The sequence below is a fragment of the Clarias gariepinus genome, chromosome 28 (genome assembly GCF_024256425.1).
Source record: "Clarias gariepinus isolate MV-2021 ecotype Netherlands chromosome 28, CGAR_prim_01v2, whole genome shotgun sequence".
In the NCBI taxonomy this organism is placed as follows: domain Eukaryota; kingdom Metazoa; phylum Chordata; class Actinopteri; order Siluriformes; family Clariidae; genus Clarias; species Clarias gariepinus.
In genome coordinates, this window is record NC_071127.1 from 17,195,777 (window position 1) to 17,214,801 (window position 19,025).

General features: G+C 38.5%; 1 protein-coding gene across 2 annotated transcripts; it reads right to left on the reverse strand.

Moving 5' to 3' along the window:
• Positions 1 to 2,684: 2,684 nt before the first annotated feature.
• Positions 2,685 to 16,584, reverse strand: LOC128515666 (sodium/hydrogen exchanger 3-like). Of its 2 annotated transcripts, none has more exons than XM_053489771.1 (16): positions 16,204 to 16,584; positions 9,766 to 10,068; positions 9,494 to 9,654; positions 9,321 to 9,399; positions 9,020 to 9,197; positions 8,609 to 8,829; positions 8,293 to 8,495; positions 7,899 to 7,988; positions 7,720 to 7,790; positions 7,487 to 7,616; positions 7,237 to 7,394; positions 5,844 to 5,961; positions 5,573 to 5,746; positions 4,481 to 4,532; positions 4,293 to 4,379; positions 2,685 to 4,199 (listed from the first exon to the last, which is right to left on the reverse strand). In XM_053489771.1, the coding sequence occupies exons 1-16, from the start codon at positions 16,436 to 16,438 to the stop codon at positions 3,934 to 3,936; spliced, it is 2,526 nt and encodes an 841-aa protein (XP_053345746.1). In that variant the 5' UTR covers positions 16,439 to 16,584; the 3' UTR covers positions 2,685 to 3,933. The 2 variants fall into 2 exon arrangements, with proteins under 2 accessions (XP_053345746.1, XP_053345747.1); XM_053489772.1 differs by lacking the exon at positions 16,204 to 16,584 and adding an exon at positions 12,039 to 12,300.
• Positions 16,585 to 19,025: the final 2,441 nt, after the last annotated feature.

Genomic DNA, 19,025 nt, shown 5'->3' on the forward strand with positions numbered 1-19,025 from the left:
ATACAGTTTGCCATGTTCTTTTCACTTTTAAGCGTAAGTATAGAGTGTTCAGAAAGCTGTCTTAGATGCAGGTTCTTGGCCAGGACGTCTTGTAAAGGTTGTGGTTTTGCATCAAGAACAGTTTGAGCAAGATTCATACTTTGAACGGTCAATAACATCCGAGAGCCAGATGTTCAAAATCCTTTCGTATCATATCAGGGGAACAGATTTGATTTTTATTTATTAATTATAATTTTTCCCCCGAGTCCTTGATCAAACATCATCACCACAGTTATCTACCCATCAATAACCCAAGAATGGCTTATGTTTTGGGCGACATGCTGGTACAGGTGTTTGCTTAGTACTGTAGCAGGAATGCAAAAAATTGGCATCACTTTTTTTTTTTATTAACTGATTTAGGTCGTTCAGTAACTATACAGTTTTCTATACAAAGGTAGTACTCAGTGTAGTCTCCATCACAAGCAGTGTGTTTTGCCATCGATAAACCCAGCTCTCTAATCCTCTTTAAAAGTCCACTTCTTTGTAGTTGATGGTCTCGCACTGCGATCCATACTGTTTATGGCGCATAGATGGATGAAGTTTATAGAAGGCGAAACCAGCATTAAAGTCGAAACACCAACAAAGAAGACTATTAACTGCGACAAAGGGGATTTTCAAAGGGTCGAGTGTTGGGTACAACGATGGTGCAAATGCATGGTTTGTGATAGAGACCATGTTGAGTTGTGCCTTTATATAGAAAGAGTTCAATCAAGTATTTTCCAGTTCCAACAACCAAACAGATGGCCTTTGAACAGCTGGCTCATTAGGCGTGATAGAAAATAAAAAATCAGGATCGCTTCAGGCTACTGACATTTCAAACCTGCACATCTTCCTGATTTATAAAAGAGTTGTGACTTTTCTTGTTGCAATGTGACGTAACTGTAACGCCATTAAGAGTTTATCCAGCCAGCCTCGCCAAGATATGGACGCACAGGCTTGGCTGTTTTTGATGACTTTGGTGCGTGGCACTGTGAAATATCCCATCCATTCGAACGTACCCGGTACTTCTCTGGCACTACCAGCGTTTGATTGTTTTACTTGAACAAAAAAAATTTTAAGCTTGATAAATAATGGCATGTAATCTCGTGCATGTTTATGGGGTACAGCATTCTGTAGAACACACGTTTTAACTTCTTCTCAAGTTGCCACGGAACTAGTCGCTAGGGCCCAGTAATCGAGGCATTTCATGTGAGGTTGGAGAGGTCGGGCACAAAACTGTGATGTAATAAGCCCCAACCTTCTTCTCCATGCTGGACTATGGATGCCTTGGCTCAAATAGCATTTTTAATTCAGAGCAGAGGTATATTTGTATATTTAAAGAATGGATCTGTGTAATGCACACCACTTATTTTTGCTAACAAAAAAAAATTCTACGAGAGATATCGAGAATATAAAATAATGTTAATATGAAACGATGAGTGTCTAACAATAATCAGTTAAAATGCAATAGACTGTTGACCTCCAGGTTTATTTTTTTTTTCTTTTAAATGTAATTTTTTTTCCACCATAAAACGTGTCATGTCGTACTATGGTATTTGTGTAATTTTAAGGATTTTTTTTTTCCTTTTATACAATTTCGTTCAGTTTAACTATATATGTGCAGACTTATAAACCTGCCCTTTAAAGGTCCAGCCTAAAATAGAGATTATGGAGCGGTTTTGTGGAATTTGTGTAACATTGTATCAACTATGATGAATGATTTAAACTAATCCCTTTGGGGTTTTTTTTATCTATTATTATTGTTATTATTATTATTATCCACATAGAGGTGAAGATTCACTATAAAGGAGACTTGTCTGTGGAATGTGCCTTTCTTGATGGTGCTGATCTTAAACTAGTAAATAAAGGACAAAAAAAGTACTTTTGAAATGCTCAAAGGGCACAAGCCTTTATCGACGCTGAAGCAGAGTATATACTGATACGTGATATACTGTATAATGTGTTTGTGTTTAAAAAAAAAAAAAAAGAAAGAAATACAATAATGTGTGTGTAACTGTCATTTTGTTTGCCAAGAACACATTCTCTCACCAGTTCCATCATGTCTGGACCAAATTTTCTCCACAAGGGTTTTATGTTTGTGATTTGAGGGGCACTTGGCATGGCATAACCAACTGCTTGCACTAGCCAGACTGTAACAGGAGACATTTAAAGATCTAGCCTTAAAATAAAGCATAGAATATCAGTTATCGAAGGAGCCAATGTAGAGATTTAAGCAGCTGACAATTTTAAACAAAACGCTTAAACCGATTAGAGTTGCTAAAGCTTTGGCCGATGCACAAGCTCTGAAGTGCCATGTCAGTTCCTTCCTCGTGCTGAAGTGGTTTTATGGGGGGAACAAGAGAAAAAAATAAAAACATATTTTGCTTTGGTTACAGTACATAATACTTACATCATGCTCTCAAATGTCTGATAATGGACCTGTTTTTTGAAATACATTTTTGAAGGGACGTTCATTGAGCCTTTTTTGTCTTTTTATTTGTTTTTGTTTTATTGTCGTATTTAATTGTTAATATTTTAATTAAATATATATGTATGCAGAATTTGTCTCTTTCTTACACATGGTTTTAACATGGTTTGACATGGGGATAAACAAGGTATGAGGTATAATTTTATGTTTTAAAAGATTTAGGCAGTCAATTTAGGGATTGAGGCAAGAATTCAATCAGTTTTATTTATATAGCACTTCTAACAATGGTCATTGTTGCAAAGAAGCTTTATAGGGAAAAAGGTGTGCGGAAATGTGCATTAATTATATTTATTGTCCATAATTACCAGATAATTTTTTACATATAAATTCATATACATATGACATTCACATAAATTAAGAGTTACAATCTAGGCATAAAGAACTAAATTACATTTTGGCATAATAAATAAATAACCATTGACCTCATTTTACAAGTTTCAGCGTTTAGAGGGTTCACAGAGGATTGACACGTTAAGTGACACCAATGAAGCTTACATGTTCAATTAGTACACAAATAGAACAAGATAGTATAAGTTTGCTAAGTAAATGGAGAACAATTTGATTTACCTATTGACAAATAAAAGAAAGAAGGCATATAATAATTTACTTGAGTAAAAGTGCCTTTACCCAAAATATGTTGATGCTAACCTATTCAACATTGCTACACTGCCACTTATGTCAAGTTGGAGACAAGGCATAAATTATCAGTTGCAGGACTGTGTTAGGATATCAGAATATCCCTGTCCACTGTCTAAGAAAAAAAGCATTGTTAAAAAGCATTCAAGTAAAAAGTAACATCACACTACTGCAACGGTTCCTAACCCTGGTCCTGGAGAACCTCTGGCCCTATTAGTGTTTTATTTGCTCTACAACTCCGGGGCATTGGTAGCTTGGTGGTAGGATTCCCGCCTGCCATGCGGAAGGCCTGGATTTAATTCCCACCCAACGCCCAAGCCCCAGCCATTGGATGCAGTGCTGGTTCCAAGCCTGGATAAAATGGGAGGGTCGCGACTGGAAAGTCATCTGGTGTAAAACCAGTGTCAAGTTGTGTGCGGACCGGATGGCCCACTGTGGCGACCCCTCAACTGGAGCAACCGAAAGTCCAACAACATCTGCTCTGCAACATCCAGTTCAACTTCGAAAAGGATGTTAATTATCTGATTGGTTAAATCATTTGTTTAGGAATGCAAGAAAACACATTGTAAAAAAACAAATCTACAAGGCAGGGGGTCCTCCAGGACCCTGGTTAAGAAAGACCATCCTAATGTTTGTCTTGCAAGCTATTGGCACGCTATTACAAATGTCCTAACCAGATAGAAATAAGCAAGGACAAACCCAAAAAATTTAATATAACAGAAAGTCTAACTTCTGTTGATCTTATTCTTGTCCAAAGGCATACTTAGTAGCCATGATGAGTAAAGTAAAGGTTACATATGTGTGCCATCCTTTTTAGGTGGCTCTTCAAATGGTTCCTCATGTGATTCCTCCATGGGAGTGGTATCTGCCATCGGAAAGGAGTCTGTTGAGTTATCACTGAACCTCAAAGGTGCCATGCGGTGCAGGTTGCTTGGACTCCACGGCAAGGGGCGCTGTGCCCTTTGAGACGGTGCTATGCTCATGTCACTCTCAGCCTCTGTTAACCACGGAGGAGGAGGAGCATCCATATCCGGCATGAACGCTGGGTTTTCTATACCTTGTTCCCAAAAAAAGTGTAACATTTGCAAAACATTCATGCACAATGGATTGTCTACAATGTAATGATTTTAGAATGAACACTGGTGCTTACCTCCAGTTGCATATCTCGAAGGAGAACTGCCACCTGCAGCCTTTCCATCCCCACTGGATGTACTTTCTACTTCTGAGAATTCGAAATCTAAACAGTATGCAAGCCAGGATAAAAGAATGATATATTATTATTGTAATGTATCTTGGATAAAATAATAGACTGAAAATAATACTAATAAACCATGTTACCTTCATCTCCATATGGATATGTTGTGCTTTCTGAAGGCTTCCCAATAGACATCTAAAAAAACCACACAAGATTATTATAGTAGATATATAGTATTCATCTAACTAGGAACCGTGGAAGCCAATAGTGACCACTGTATTCATTTCCATTTTTACGACCATGGAATGACCTCTAGGCAACATTCACACACTATGGGCAATTTGGAAACGCCAATTAACCTAATCTGCATGTCTTTGGCTTTAGGCATGGTGGCTGCGATGGATTGGCATCCTGTCCAAGCTGTAGCCCGCCCCGTGGCCTAAGTCTCCTGGAATAGACTCAAGCCCCCCCATAACCCTGTGTACAGGATTAAGAGGTATAGACGATGAGTAAGCGAGTGCATGTCTTTGGACTGTGGGATGAACCTGGAGTACCTGGAGGAAACCAACCAAGCACATTTAGAGTACATGCAAACTCCATGCATGGAGATCCCGAGGCAGGACTCGAACCCAGACCCTGGAGGAGCAGGGTGATAGCGCTGACCACTAAGCCACAGTACCGCCAGATATACAGTACATAAGCACTATATTGCCAAAATGTATGTGGACACCTGAGCATCAAACTCATATGTGCTTGCTGAATATCTCATTTCAGATTAGTTTCCTCTTTGCTGTTATAATGAGCTCCACTCTTCTCTTCTGGGAAGGCTTTCCACTAGATTTTAAAGTGTGGCTATGGGAATTTATGTTTATTCAGCTCAAAAAGCATTTCTGAGGTCAGGTGCTCATGTTGGGATGAAGAGGAGGGTTCAGTTCTAGTTCATCCAAGTGGGATTAAGGTCAGGGCTTAACCTTAACACACCATGTCTTCATTAAGATTCCTTACACATGGCCATCATCATACTGGAACAGGTTTGGGCCTCCGAGTTCCAGTAAGGAGGAATTCAAAATTTTACTGCATCCAAAGACATACTGTATAATATTTTACTTCTAAATGTGTGGCAAAATTATGGGTGTGATATTCAAGTGTCCAAGGCATATATATGCACTGCTTTGTACTGTGCATTAAGTAGCAGCAGATGATTTTACTATCGTATGTTGTAAAAAAGCTCTCACTTTCTGGGTTGGGTCTTTTTTGGAATGCTTTGTGATCTTCTTGGCTGGAGTGGCCCCCATCTTGGCGGATTTGAATGACTCCAGACGACTTCTCATGGTTCTCTGGAAGATCTCCTGTACCTCATCTTGATTCTGATTGATGGTAAAGTCACTACGGCTGTACCTGTGGCGATGCTGTGAAAAGAAAGGCAAATGTACAGTGTTACTGGATGGGCCTAAGATTTCTTAGGGAGGTGAGCATGTATGACTTTTAAGTGGATGGCAGACGTACGTTTTTCCTGCTCCTGTACAGGTGTTGCTGCAGTAAGTGATGGGCATTGATGTCATCGTTGACGTCTTTCATATCTTGCTCATGAATGCTCAGAGACACAGAGGGAATGCTGTTCGGTCTGGGTGGAAATGGAACAACAAAGAACTTCATTTTGTGCGTTACTGTGGCATAGCTTTTTTTTTCCAAGGTTATAAGAAACATTTTAACCTCAGGAAGGCAACAATGAATGTATAGTGGTGTGTCGATCATAAACAGGCCTATGTTTTCACTCTCATTACTGTAAGTATAGTACAAGCAGGTGACTATTTACACTCTTAGATCTAAGGACATGACCTTAAGGGTGACCCTATGCCCTCAAGTAAACTGTACCTTTCTCATACTACAGGTATATCATATTACATTAACGCACTAATGAACTTACAGTACACTCAGGGAATAGCTACAACATTTTAAAACATTAGTGACACTAGTTACGTATCATATTAGCATAAAGGAACTAGTTTAAAAAACAGCATTTGTTGTTGTTGTTGTTTTTCAGATATGTCAGGTAGAATGAAAGTTTTCATTACCTTTATAATGCGTAAGTTTTACAACTACCGGAATATGAGAATGTAGTACTCTACACACACTTTGAGAAATTTGGCAATGCAAATTAGCCTAATCTGCAAGTCTGTGGACTATGGGGGGAAACCGACCAAGCACGGGGAGAAAATACAAACTCCACGTACACAGACCCCTGGGCGGGAATCGAACCCGGACCGTGGAGGTGCAAGATGACTTGCAAGACGAAGTGCTAGGAATGTTTTTAAATATTCTAACAATAGGATTTTTACGGTTACCAAAACTCCAGGAAACAAACGCGTTCTGGCCATTTTATAGGAACCAAAACTCGCGTAATAAACCAAGTATTAAACCGGTTCCGATTGAATGCAGGAATTCAGGAACTGACTTGAACCGAGCACCGGCTAAGTCGGATGTATATCCAGAAGGCGTTCAAAACCTGTTTGCATCAGTGGAGAGCCAAGCGACGCGAGTTTACTATTTTGTGTTGTTGTTTTTTTTGGCATTTTGTGCAAGATTTAGTGAAGACATAGCACCATGGGTGCCAAGAATTTTAGTAAAAGGGAGACACTTTTGGTTTGGTAGCAGCCAGTAACGAGAGGAACATAAATTAATGTTAAGTGAGGTTTAATGTATATTTATTACATATTTTACTTTATTTACACGCTTAGTTTAAAAAAAAATTAAATAAAAAATATGATTATAGTGTTGGAAATTGGTAATATTGGTAACATTTTTTGAGTGGTTTGAACGGATTATTTGCATGTACATCATTTCCTTCTCTGTGTTAACTTTTGGCTCATATAGTAAAAAAAAAAAAATCCAGACTCACATGACCGCAGTCATTGGCATGTCACCATTGCCGTAGTCTAATGTTGACGTGATGTCGGGCATCACTCCAGAAAACTCCAAACCATACTTTTTTTTCTCAAAATTAACATTAGCGCCTTCATCGCTGCGAAGGAAAGCCAGCGATCCTCGTTTTTCTCCCTGCGGTAAGAAAAACAAGATGTCCTCAGTTGAGAGTCATATTAAACCTGAAATTCAAATAAAGAGACCATTCGTAACCATAGCAATCGCACCTCGGTAACATAATTAATAGCGTCCTCCAGATTAAGTTTGTGGAAAATGCTGAAAAGGTAATCTTGGTTTTTCCTGGCTTCTGGTTTCAGCAAAAACCAAGTGATGTAGGTTCCCTCAAACCGCTTCCATCTGATAAAAAATTTACAGTACGTGAGTAATAAAACCTTAAACAATATAATAATATACAAATTCTAAATGAGAACAAGAAAAAGCCTAACGTTCCCGCACGCACCCTCTGGTCCACCAGTTGTCTCCTATGCGTCCGGAAATGTCCTCCATTGCTGTGAGAATGTGCTCACATGCCTGTGGCGGAAATATATACAGTAAAAGTCAGTCAAGCTTGTATACCTACAGTTTCCGAAATGGATTTATGCATGTTCTGTGTTGTGTAAGAACAATAGGTTAAGTTACCCGGTTGTTCACTTTCTCAATTAGTTTCAATTCAGACGGCACCACTCGCTTGACTTTAAGGAATTTGACAAGCGGCTTCATAGTGAGACCCTGAGAAACCAAAAGATTTTTGGTATAACTGATTCAACAAAAAAAAAAAATCATAAATATTCGGACACCTGATCATGACGTTCTTATGGCGTTCTTCAACAAACTGTTAGCACAAACTACTAGACAATTTTTAGAATTTTCCCTTCCTAAAGAAAACTAGAAACCTGTTTAAGCATTTTAATGCATGGCTTAGCAACACTATGACTTTGGAATCAAGAAAGTGTAATGATCAAGTGTCCACATACTTTTCGCCATATAGTTTACTTTCTCTACTGCTGGTGACGTGAAGATGTGGCAGATGTACCTGAAGTATGACCGTGAAGTACACCACAATGAGGGTTGTGCTGAGGATTAGGTTCTTCTCCTTAATCCTGGTCTCATCCAACGAAGCTGCCAACCCGTACGCTACGGCCCCGCGCAGGCCACCATAACTCATGACTATCTGGTCAATTATCTCCATGGGAACCAGTCTAAACCGGTTGAGCATCCAAGTTAATGAAAAGACGCCTGGAGATTTACCAAACAACAGAAGGCAGGTAATAAGTAGAAAATTATAAAGATTTGATTAGAGTTAAAGATTATTATTTCTGTTACCCTAAAATGTAACACGACTGACTCACCGATAAATCTGTAGACTATAGCGAAGAGCAGCGTGAGAAGGATGAATCCGGTATTCCACGTCCAGATGACAGTATCGATCGCAGTCAATCCCAAGAAGACAAAAATCATGGTCTCTGCACCGATCGCGAATACTTTCATAGTGTACCGGACTGTAGTGACAGACTTTTCATCCATGTTAGCGTTCACGTATTTCTGGCAGCAAACACCGTAAAAAGTGATTCTGTAAAAGCAACAATAAACAAGTCAATGTGATACATTCACGATCGGTGACTCCTTCAAAAACAACGTAATCTTTTAATTATTATGCTAAGTTCCAGAGTAATTGTATTAAATACCTTAGTGGGAGATTTGATACCAAATAAATAAATAATAATCGTTTATCAAAAAGCTCGTAAAGAATATGTTCTTACGAAAGGATGGAAGAGAGTGAAAGCATCTCGGCCGTGAGGTAAGCCAGGTAGCCGAGCACGAAGATAAAACCAGCTTCAATGACCCGAACTTTCACTGTGTACTTGGTCAATATTGAGATAATGACGGCAAACACGACGCCAACAAATGCACCGCCAAATGCCACTACGAAAAACGAGACTAAGGAAAGACATACAAGGGAAGAGGTGATAAAAAAAAAGGTAAAATGCATGAAAAAACAAATATGATTGACAATTTTCATAGCACAAAAAAATGATAGGATGTAAAGGCTTCGTCCCACACCTATGCCTTTGATAATTTCACCAGCAGTAATCCGCGCTGCTCCCAGAGATACAAAGGCATCACAAACATTGTACAGCACCTAAGTGAGAATACGATCAAAATTATAATCAAATGTGAGATCAAAGTTGTCAGGTATTAAACCGTGAAACTGTATCTTGAACGCAAGGACTGACCACTGTGACTGCATCGTTGAGCAGCGACTCTCCAAACACCCAGATGAACAGCACTTCATTTACATGCACCTCTTCGAATACAGCGATCACAGCCACGGGGTCTACAGCAGCTAGCAAGCTGCCGAATAGCAGAAACTGTAACAGTCCGATCTCGAGGTCGCCTGATGAACAAAAACATAAAAGCATCTGTACACTGCATAAGGCATACTGCTACCAAATTAATTGTGTCAGATAAAGGTTGGTGTGAGGTGCAAAGAAACATTTAGTTATACCCATAGCTCCTCCCAAAAAGCAGGCCCAGAGAGATATCCCTACTGTTGCCGCGTTCCAGACTGTCCCAATAACGGCGTGAACCAGGATGGCACCCAGGTTGCTGAAGAAAAGCTTGTTGGGCATGAAGTATCCCGTGTCCAGGATGATTGGTGGCAGCAGGAAGTAGAAGAAATTTGTTGGCTTGAGCGAAAATGTCTGTACCTTGTCTGCGCCCCAGACGATACCACCCAGAATGAAACCGCAGATGATCAGGAGTCCACTCTCAGGAAAAAAGCTGTTGAGCCAAGTATTCATTTGGATCACTGCAAAGAGAGAGCGAAGAACTGATTGGTTGGTATGAATCAATTAAAATAATCTGGACAGATTATATCATTCTATAGAACTATCTCTCTATATTCCAAAAGATCCACAAAGAACCACATTACCACCTACTGTATGCAGGTTTCCCAGGACAAAATATAGGGCATTTCCCAGAACACATAATGTCCTGTATTTACATGGCTGGTTTTATGTATATATTTATATACGTATTTTGCGTAACTATCACATAAACTATCCCAAACTGGTTGGGAACGATATCCAATCCTAATTCTTAAATAATTAATTAGGTCCCGTAGGGATCACCAGTTTTTCCCCTGACAGGGACTAGCAGTGTGTCCTGTGGCCACAGATAGGGCTACTATGAATTTAAGAATTATGCATAACCTTCATAAATATCCAGACCATAGTTGTCCAGAACTGGAATTAAATTAAAATGAGCCTAAAATATGTTTAGCTATCTTTGTGCCAGAATCATTAGCCAACCGCTGATATGCACAAACCACTGAAACCACATGCCTAATATCGAGTAGGTCCCCTTGTGCTGCCAAAACAGCTCTGACCTCTTTAGTCATGGACTCCACAAGATGTGCTGGGGTATATGGCATGAAGGCATTAACAGTAAAAAGTCCTCTAAGTTGTAAGGTGGGCCCTCCATGGTTTAGATCCAACAGTCCACCCACACTTCCTTTATCGTTTCATGATCCAGTTCTTCAGGTCTCCCAAACCAATTCTATAGGCAAGACCAGATGGTTTATAGGTGGTGCGACCCAGTCATCTAGCTATCACAATTTATATATCATCATAGTCTCTCAGATCCTTATGTGTCCATTTGTCCTACTCCCAACACATCACCTTAGAGAACTGACTGTTCCTTTGGTGCCTATCCTTCAACTAGCTTTTGAAGTGTGGTTGACTCAGCTACAAGATCCATAAGTGAGGCTGGAAAAAGTGTGATGGTTTGCATATAGGCCTACAGTATGAATGCTTATCATAATTACACTTTCATAGCAAATTAATATTCAGATTTGAAGATCTATGCTTACACCAACGATTATTTCATGGAAAGGAATTGAGGACTATCATTCAAATAAAAACACCAAACACTGTGCTTTCGTTTGACAGATGCTCATTCATGGACCCTTGACAAGTTAACCATTGCCCTGTTGCTGTGCTGTATATATTCCAGTCTTTTCTAATACTAAACCAACGATACCAAGAGGGAAACAGGATTGCCACTCAGGATCTAATACCAAACTAAAAACGAGGATAAGAATGAGGCTGATTTGTAGCACTGAGATTATTCAGACAGCATTATAACTGATACCTTTTATGAAATATCTGGTATGATCACATATCCCTACCTCATTCTTATTTGCCACAGTCCCATGTCTAATTATAGACCTAGTTAGTGAGGACATTAGTGGAACCATTTGGAAGACCTGGGCTTGTTTCCCAGCCAAACCCCAGCCACTGGGGTTCAACAAAAGGCATCGAAGGACTCGATAAATACCCATGAGCATCCATTTTGAATCCTTTATTGACGATTGGGACATGGTACTGCCTTGCAGGTACGCGCAAAAAATCTACCTGGAGAGCTAAAGTGCGTCATTTAGGGCAGGGCGTCCATTTTTGCAGTATTCCTACATTTACGAACCAGGTGTCAAATAAACCGGTTATTAAGACAAAAATGTAACAGTCTGTCACTGTGTCTTACAAGTCCAATTTAGGGACATATCTGGTGTCAAGAGGTCTGAATGGAGCAACCACATAATAGACTTCTCTTTACAAGAGGAGTCAGACTTCTATCTCTTTCTCTCTCTCTCTCTAAAAAATGTCTTCCTAAATCTAAAGTAATACACTCTGTTTTAACCCATTGCAGAGTTTCAAATTACTTACAAACACGCTTATGCCACATGCACCTATATTTATAGTATTTCATTACATTACATACCAGAAACCTTTGCCACTCCAGCAACAAGTATCCACAGTACTACCAGGTAAGAAGTCTCAACATGGCCCCATCTTAATGTCACTACAGGAACATGAGTTAAGTTTGTCCCTCCATGATTATGCGTCTGTCCTCCAGCCAGTGGGGTAGAAGATATCAGAAACACAACCGCCAGCAAACAGACAGGAGTAAAGCGAGGCATTGTGTCGAGCAACATCGTAGATTCTTTTTGCCTTCTGCAGAATTGCGGAGTTACTCAGTAGCTATGTCTGGTCCAAAATTGCTCATGAAAGTAGCCTTTTGTCACACTCCTGCTTAGTGTGTACTCCTCTCTCTCTCTCTCTCTCTCTCTCTCTGTCCTACACTTCTTTTATTCTTTCATCTCTGGGGGGCGTGATTTCTTGAGAAATCAATCTTTCAACCCTTTAAACTGACCTTGATTGATGAAAGAGATTCAAAAACATATACATCTGATGTGTCACCATGATGAAATATGTTACGACTTCAAGAACCATAAAACTCAAACTCAAATCTCATCAAACTGTAAGACGAATCCATTGATTTACTTAAATGAATGGAATCGGACTGCTTAAATATTATAGCTGGATGTGTACAACAATGAGGTATTAAGACTATTTTTACAGAGCTACAGAAAATGTTGTTTTTTTTCAGGTTTTTGTACAAATAAATCACCATATGACACTCATGTCTGTGCTACTGCTTTGACAGCCATTATAATTGGATCAGTGCCATCGTAATGCTTTTTAAATGTTTCGTACGGTACAAGACTTGGTGTGTGAATGTTTGAGCTGGTTTATCATTCACTATGTTCTAGGCACTGACTCAATCGCAGCAGCATAACCAGGAGTGTGTGATATCTATATATATGAATTGTACACATACAAATAATGTGCATAATAGTTTAATAGTTAGATTAGACCTTACAGTTTGATTAACCCTGATTTATGAAGTCGTAACATGATTCATAAAGGTGTTACACAGTTGCTGAGGATAAGGGCATCTGCCGTATTTGGTATTTCAGTTTCAAAACATTCCAAACATCCTGACTTTGATATACATTTTATTTGTTTTAGAGTAGATAGAGAGCTGGTGCTGTTTTTTTTTCTGTTTGTTTGTTTGAGATTTACACATCAAAGGGTGCAAATTAAAAATAAAATTTACAACGATGATCGGGCCCAAGCACCCCACGTCATCGCCGGCCGAGCACACCAGAAAGACAGTGGGCACAGTGGGCATTTAAAGGGGACATGTCAATACCATAATACCCAGCCATTCAAGTGTCCTTATGGAAGCAGATTCCAACCTGTGTGCTGATTTTCAAGACTTTTGACCATGTTAGGACCCCCAAAATAAAAAAATCCTTAGAAGAACAAGACGACCCTTCACACACTTCACACGCTATGACATCATGGGACTGTTGTTATAGTTCTTGGGCCCTAATAAAAAATTTTTAAAAAAGTAATCTACTAATGTTTTTAGTAATGCAAGTCAATCATTTGCACTGTTACAATTTTCAGTGAACAATTTGAATTGAGTACACTGTAATTCCTTGATTTAATTATTTTATTATAACTTTCTAGTGATACAGTAAATCTGACCAGTCAGCCACTAATTAAACAATAAAACTAGTTATATTGCAGGACATGTTACTCATTTATAGAAATATTATTGCACAGCAGATATAAAACATTTAAAAAGCATTCAAATTGGAGTGATCTTATTTAAAGTAAACAGTGCATGGTTCTCAATCAACTATAGAACATACAATTGTTTTTTATAGATATAATGTAACTATTAAACTCTTATGCATATTAGCGGGATGTGTAAAAAAGAAATTAATGAAAAGAAAGGTTGTATATATATCTTTATATATATATATATATTTTTTTTTTTTTTAATTTTTTTTTTTCATATATATATATATATATATATATATATATATATATATATATATATATAAGTCTTAACATATTTCATAAATGTGACAGTTTCTGTGGATAAGGGCGTCTGCCATACGGTATTTGGTATTTTAGTTTAAAAACATACCAAACATACCGACCTTGATACAAAATATAGTTTTGGAGCGCTTATTCTTAACAAATATGTCTTTGTTTAGTTTTTTTGGTAGAAAACTGGTTTCTTTCAAAGCTAACAGCCAAACCACACAAAAGGAACGACCTTGAAATGGACATTTATTGCTCATTTTTGTAACGAAACTCAAATGATTTAACAAGGTTTCCTTAAAAAGTAAAAAAAAAAAAAAATCATACAGTAGTTAATGCTCATGTCCTCTGCAGGAACTTCATTTTAATGATTGACACAGATCTTTCCAAACGTCCGTTAGTAAGCCATCCGGTGTGGAGTGTGATGACGTTTAGTATGATATTATACCATTTTCTTTCAAATACAAAGCGATTTAAGGTTATTCATTCATTTTCCTTTCTGCGTTTCCTGTGTAGGGTCATGGAGCGAGGGCATGAAGCCTATCCCAGGGATCTCAGGGCAAAAGTCAAAGGGCAGCTTGAATGTGCATGCAGACTCACACTTCACTCACACTTTGAAACGATATACACATTTAAAATGAGTCACATATCTTTAAAATGATGGGGAAACCAGTAGTACCCAGAGGAAACCCATGAAGATCTGGACCGTAAACCTAAGGGTACAAGACAACAATGCCTACCTGAATCACCATGACCCTCAGAGTTACGGTTATTTATACACCAAAATAGATTTGCATTGATGCCTGACTAGGAGATCATGGGTTCAAACCCCAGTGCCGTAGATCTGCCAATGTTTGGCCCTTGACCAAGGCGGTCGATAATCTACGCTTTGGAGGTTTCGTCGCTCTGGATGAGGTTGTCTGGAAACAGTCATAAATGTAGATATATATTTAAAGCTTTAACGGATTCTGGCTCGCGAAGCCATTGTTACAACATAGATTTCCTCCGTGCCATGAAAATACAGCACTTGAATTGTATTAAAGCGAAAAAGGACTTTATAAAAGATTCTAAAATCTTTAAACTGAAGTTTATACAGGTATCTTTATATTCTGATATCACTTACTGTATATACCACCCACTTTATCCTGTATACAGGGTCGCAGGAGGCCTGGAGCCTATCCCAGGAGACTTAGGGCACAAGGCCGGGTACACCCTGCATGTATACACACACACTACGGGCAATTTGGAGAATGCCAGTTAGCCTAATCTGCATGTCTTTGGACTGTGGGAGGAAACCGGAGAACCCAGAGGAAACCCACCAAGAAGAGGGAGAACATGCACACAGAAGTGGGAATCAAACCCCGACCCTGGAGGTGCAAAGTGATATTGCTACCCACTTAGCCACCTGTATTCTGATATCTAGATTTTAAATACGATGCTTTTTACAGTATAGCAGTATTATACTTTTATATAATATTTCTCGCCTGGAAGGCCTGGGTTCAATTCCCACCCAAACCCCAGCCACTGAATGCAGTGTCGGTCCCGAGCTTGGATAAAATGTGAGGGTTGTGTCAGGAAAGGCATCCAGCATAAAACCTGTGATAAAGTTATAAATAACATGGTACTGTAGGTGGTAATGTGTGTCTGACTTTTTATTCTCTCTTACCAAAACACCGCTAGAGGCTCCGCCACTCACAGTAGCATCTCACCGCTTCAAGGACGTCCAGTTACACAAGTGAGACATTAGTCATTTAAATCATCCATTATTAACTCGGGCTGTTTCCAAACACTAGTAGTGAGCAGAAATGTTACGCATTAATTCACCGCAGACTGAGTGATATTTCCTGAACTGGTTTGCATACACTGGGTTATTAAATATACTACTGGCCTGCAGGGCACGGTTAAAAGAAACCAAAAAACAATCACACACATACAGTATATGCAGGAGAGTACTTTAACTCAGAATTTCCAAAAGCGAGACATATCCCCTTAATAATCCCTTATTCATGGATCTTTAGCATGAACCAAAACATACATGAAGTGGACTTATAATCAGAGTATTAAACTTGAAGAGTAGATTCAACTGATGGAGGAAAAAGTGCTAATCTGCTTCGGTGGAAGCGATGCCATTGTAATTGCCTTAATAAGAGTAAAACTCTCATGCACATTAACCAAAGGAGGATGGATGTCAAGTTTCTGCTTACCTAGTTTGCAAAGCCAGCAGACGAGGATCCACAGGGCCACCAAGTACGGCTGTTCCACATGATGCCATTTCCATGTGACAATTGGCACGGTTGTGACGGTCGAGGAAGAATTTCCCGATTCCGCGCCGCTGCTAGATGATTCTTGACTGCTGCTTCTTAATAGGTCAGCCCGGCACGAAGCACTGAATATTAATAGTATGGCAACATAACAGCTCAGCCTTGATAAAAGTGCCATGTTAGAGAGGTTTCCCTAGTGTCACTTGTTTCTCCTCTTTGACCTTGGAAGTCGTCCGACCTGGAAAACCTGAGGCTGTTCTCACAAACTCATTTCTTCTCACGGACTGACACTCTTTGTCTCTTTGTATAGTTCTCTAACACACTTTTGTCGTTCTGCAGCATGTATATATCACCTGCGTCCTTTCCTTGTTTAGGCATTGCTCCACCTCTGGATAAACACAGACTCAGTAATGGCTAGAATCTGGCCACACCCTCTTGACTCACCTGTATTAATAAGAACCAGTAACCATCATGAAACTGGATCCAGTTCAAAAACATCACAGACTGCAATGTTCTTATTTATTATAATAATAATAATAATAATAATAATGAAACAGTATTCTCTGCTTAACTAAAATGTCTGTATGAGACGACTGTTTTCTGTTAAATGTATCCTTGAATAAGATGCCCTGGAGGAAATTTATATTCAGAATCAGAAAAAGCTACAAAAGTCAGCCTTAAGATCCAATTTAAGCTTATGCACTCTTAGGATGTCCTTCTAAGTTTTAACCAACCTGGAACTACAGTAGATTTCCTTTCTGTTCCACTATGGAAAATAATATATCAGAACATGTGTTTTTAATTTTTTAATATTTTCATATTACCGATTTTATATTGTGTATAATCTGTTTTATAATGTTTGCCTTAATGTGACTCTAAAAGAAAGGCAGAACTGGAGGTAAATATGTCCCGCCCTTGAGGCTTTTAAAAATCACCCATTATGGACAGCTCTTCATTGTTCGCTCTCGTGCCCGACCTCCTTTATTGCTTAGGTTTACCTTCGTAATAAATTTTATTATTGATTCGGAGAAGTTTGGAATTCTTTGCTTACAATCAAACCGACTTCGGGGATGTTAAGTATTCTCCAAGACAATGGAAAGTCATCAGGAAGAACATTTGGTATTTTGATATAACCTTTTGTATACTGTACTGCAGATAATCTGTTTTATGATGTTTGTTTTAATGTAACTTAAAAAGAAACGCTGAACTGAGGACGGCACGCGAAGGGCACCTTGACATGAAAGGAGACAAGTCATTGTTTTCAAATAGACTTAGAGTCGTCAACCACACTGATGTTATTCATTCACCTTTAATTTCCTCAAGTACATTCTGTATTCTGTAATATGTACACTAACATGTAATATGGGTTTGTTTATTAGTTTAACAATATGTTTATGCATAATAATAATAATAATAATAATAATAATAATAATAATAATCATTATAATTATTATAATATGCAAACTGCATGCAAACAGACCCCGAGGAAAGAATAGAGCCCTGGAGGTCACTTTTAATAAAACTAACTGATTAAGAAAAAAATTATTTTGCCATATGATTATATTTATTAATATTATCATATTAATTAAGGGGGGGAAAGGCAGTGCACTGACTTTCTTTTTGTTGTTTGTTAATAAGCTTAAAAATAAAGCTACATTTGCATGAAAGGAATAAAAGGTGAGAAAGAAAAAAAATGCATTATTTTACTTCGATCGAATATTAAATCCAAAAAAGTTAAATTGTTACTTTGTTACTACAGTACACCAAGCAAAAAAACAAACAAACAAACAAACAAAAAAAACAGTCAAATGACTGGAGTTGGGTTGAAAACAGCTGAACACATTATTAAAACCTGGAAGGACAGGACAAACATATACTGTATAACATATAACATACACCGATCAACTATAACAATAGGATCTAATCTGCCTAATACTGAGTACGTCTCCTTCTTTTGCTCCCATAACAGTGATGAACTGTGTTCGGACACTTTTTCAGCCATCACAACCTAGCTCTTGTCAAAGTCACTCAAATCCTTACGCTTGACCATTTTTTTCTGCTTCCAACACATCAACTTCAGAAAAAAAAAAAAAAAGTTCACTTGCTGCCTAATACTGTATATCCCAGCCACCATTGGAACGAGATATGGAAAATGTAGCTACTGTGAGAAGAGCCAAATTGTGATGGCTAGACGTCTGGGTGAGAGCAACTCCAAAGCTGTGGATCTAGAGATGTTCCTGGTCTGCACATACCAAGGAAGTAAACCCGGTGAACAGGGTCATGGCTGGCCAAGGCGTAATCAATAGAAGCTCAAGTGTAGATCAGATTGATGAAAAGTTCAATGCTTGTTGTGATAGAAAGGTATCCGAACACACAGTGCATCAATATTAAGCAGGTGGTCATAATGTTATGGCTGATCTGTGTATTTCATAGTAAAAGTAACAGCATTTCCACACACAATGTCATGAGGACTGTTATGTTACTTCATAAAAAAAGGTCCTATCTGACTAATAAAGAATGATAGTCTAATTAAACCCTTATATGCAAACATAGCGATATATTTTTTACAACATGATCTCATGCTTGATTTTAGGTGAAAGTTGAAGAAACGACTCTCCAGTGTTCTGTTACAGGATCCAGATCTGGGGAAAATGGTTGCAGAATCCACAATTACGGGTTAGAGTTCAGAGCTTGAGCTATTTTTGTTTTTTAAGGATTATGTTAAAAATATGATGGGGGGGAAATGATCAACCTGCCATAAATGT

Coding starts and splice junctions, on each gene's coding strand:
- LOC128515666 (XM_053489771.1), bottom strand. CDS start 16,438: ATGGCACTTTTATCAAGGCTGAGCTGTTATGTTGCCATACTATTAATA. Junction 5,962..7,236: donor ATGCCAATGACTGCGGTCAT/GTGAGTCTGGAT, acceptor ATTTCCACCCAG/ACCGAACAGCATTCCCTCTG. Junction 5,747..5,843: donor TGTACAGGAGCAGGAAAAAC/GTACGTCTGCCA, acceptor TTCTTTTCACAG/CATCGCCACAGGTACAGCCG.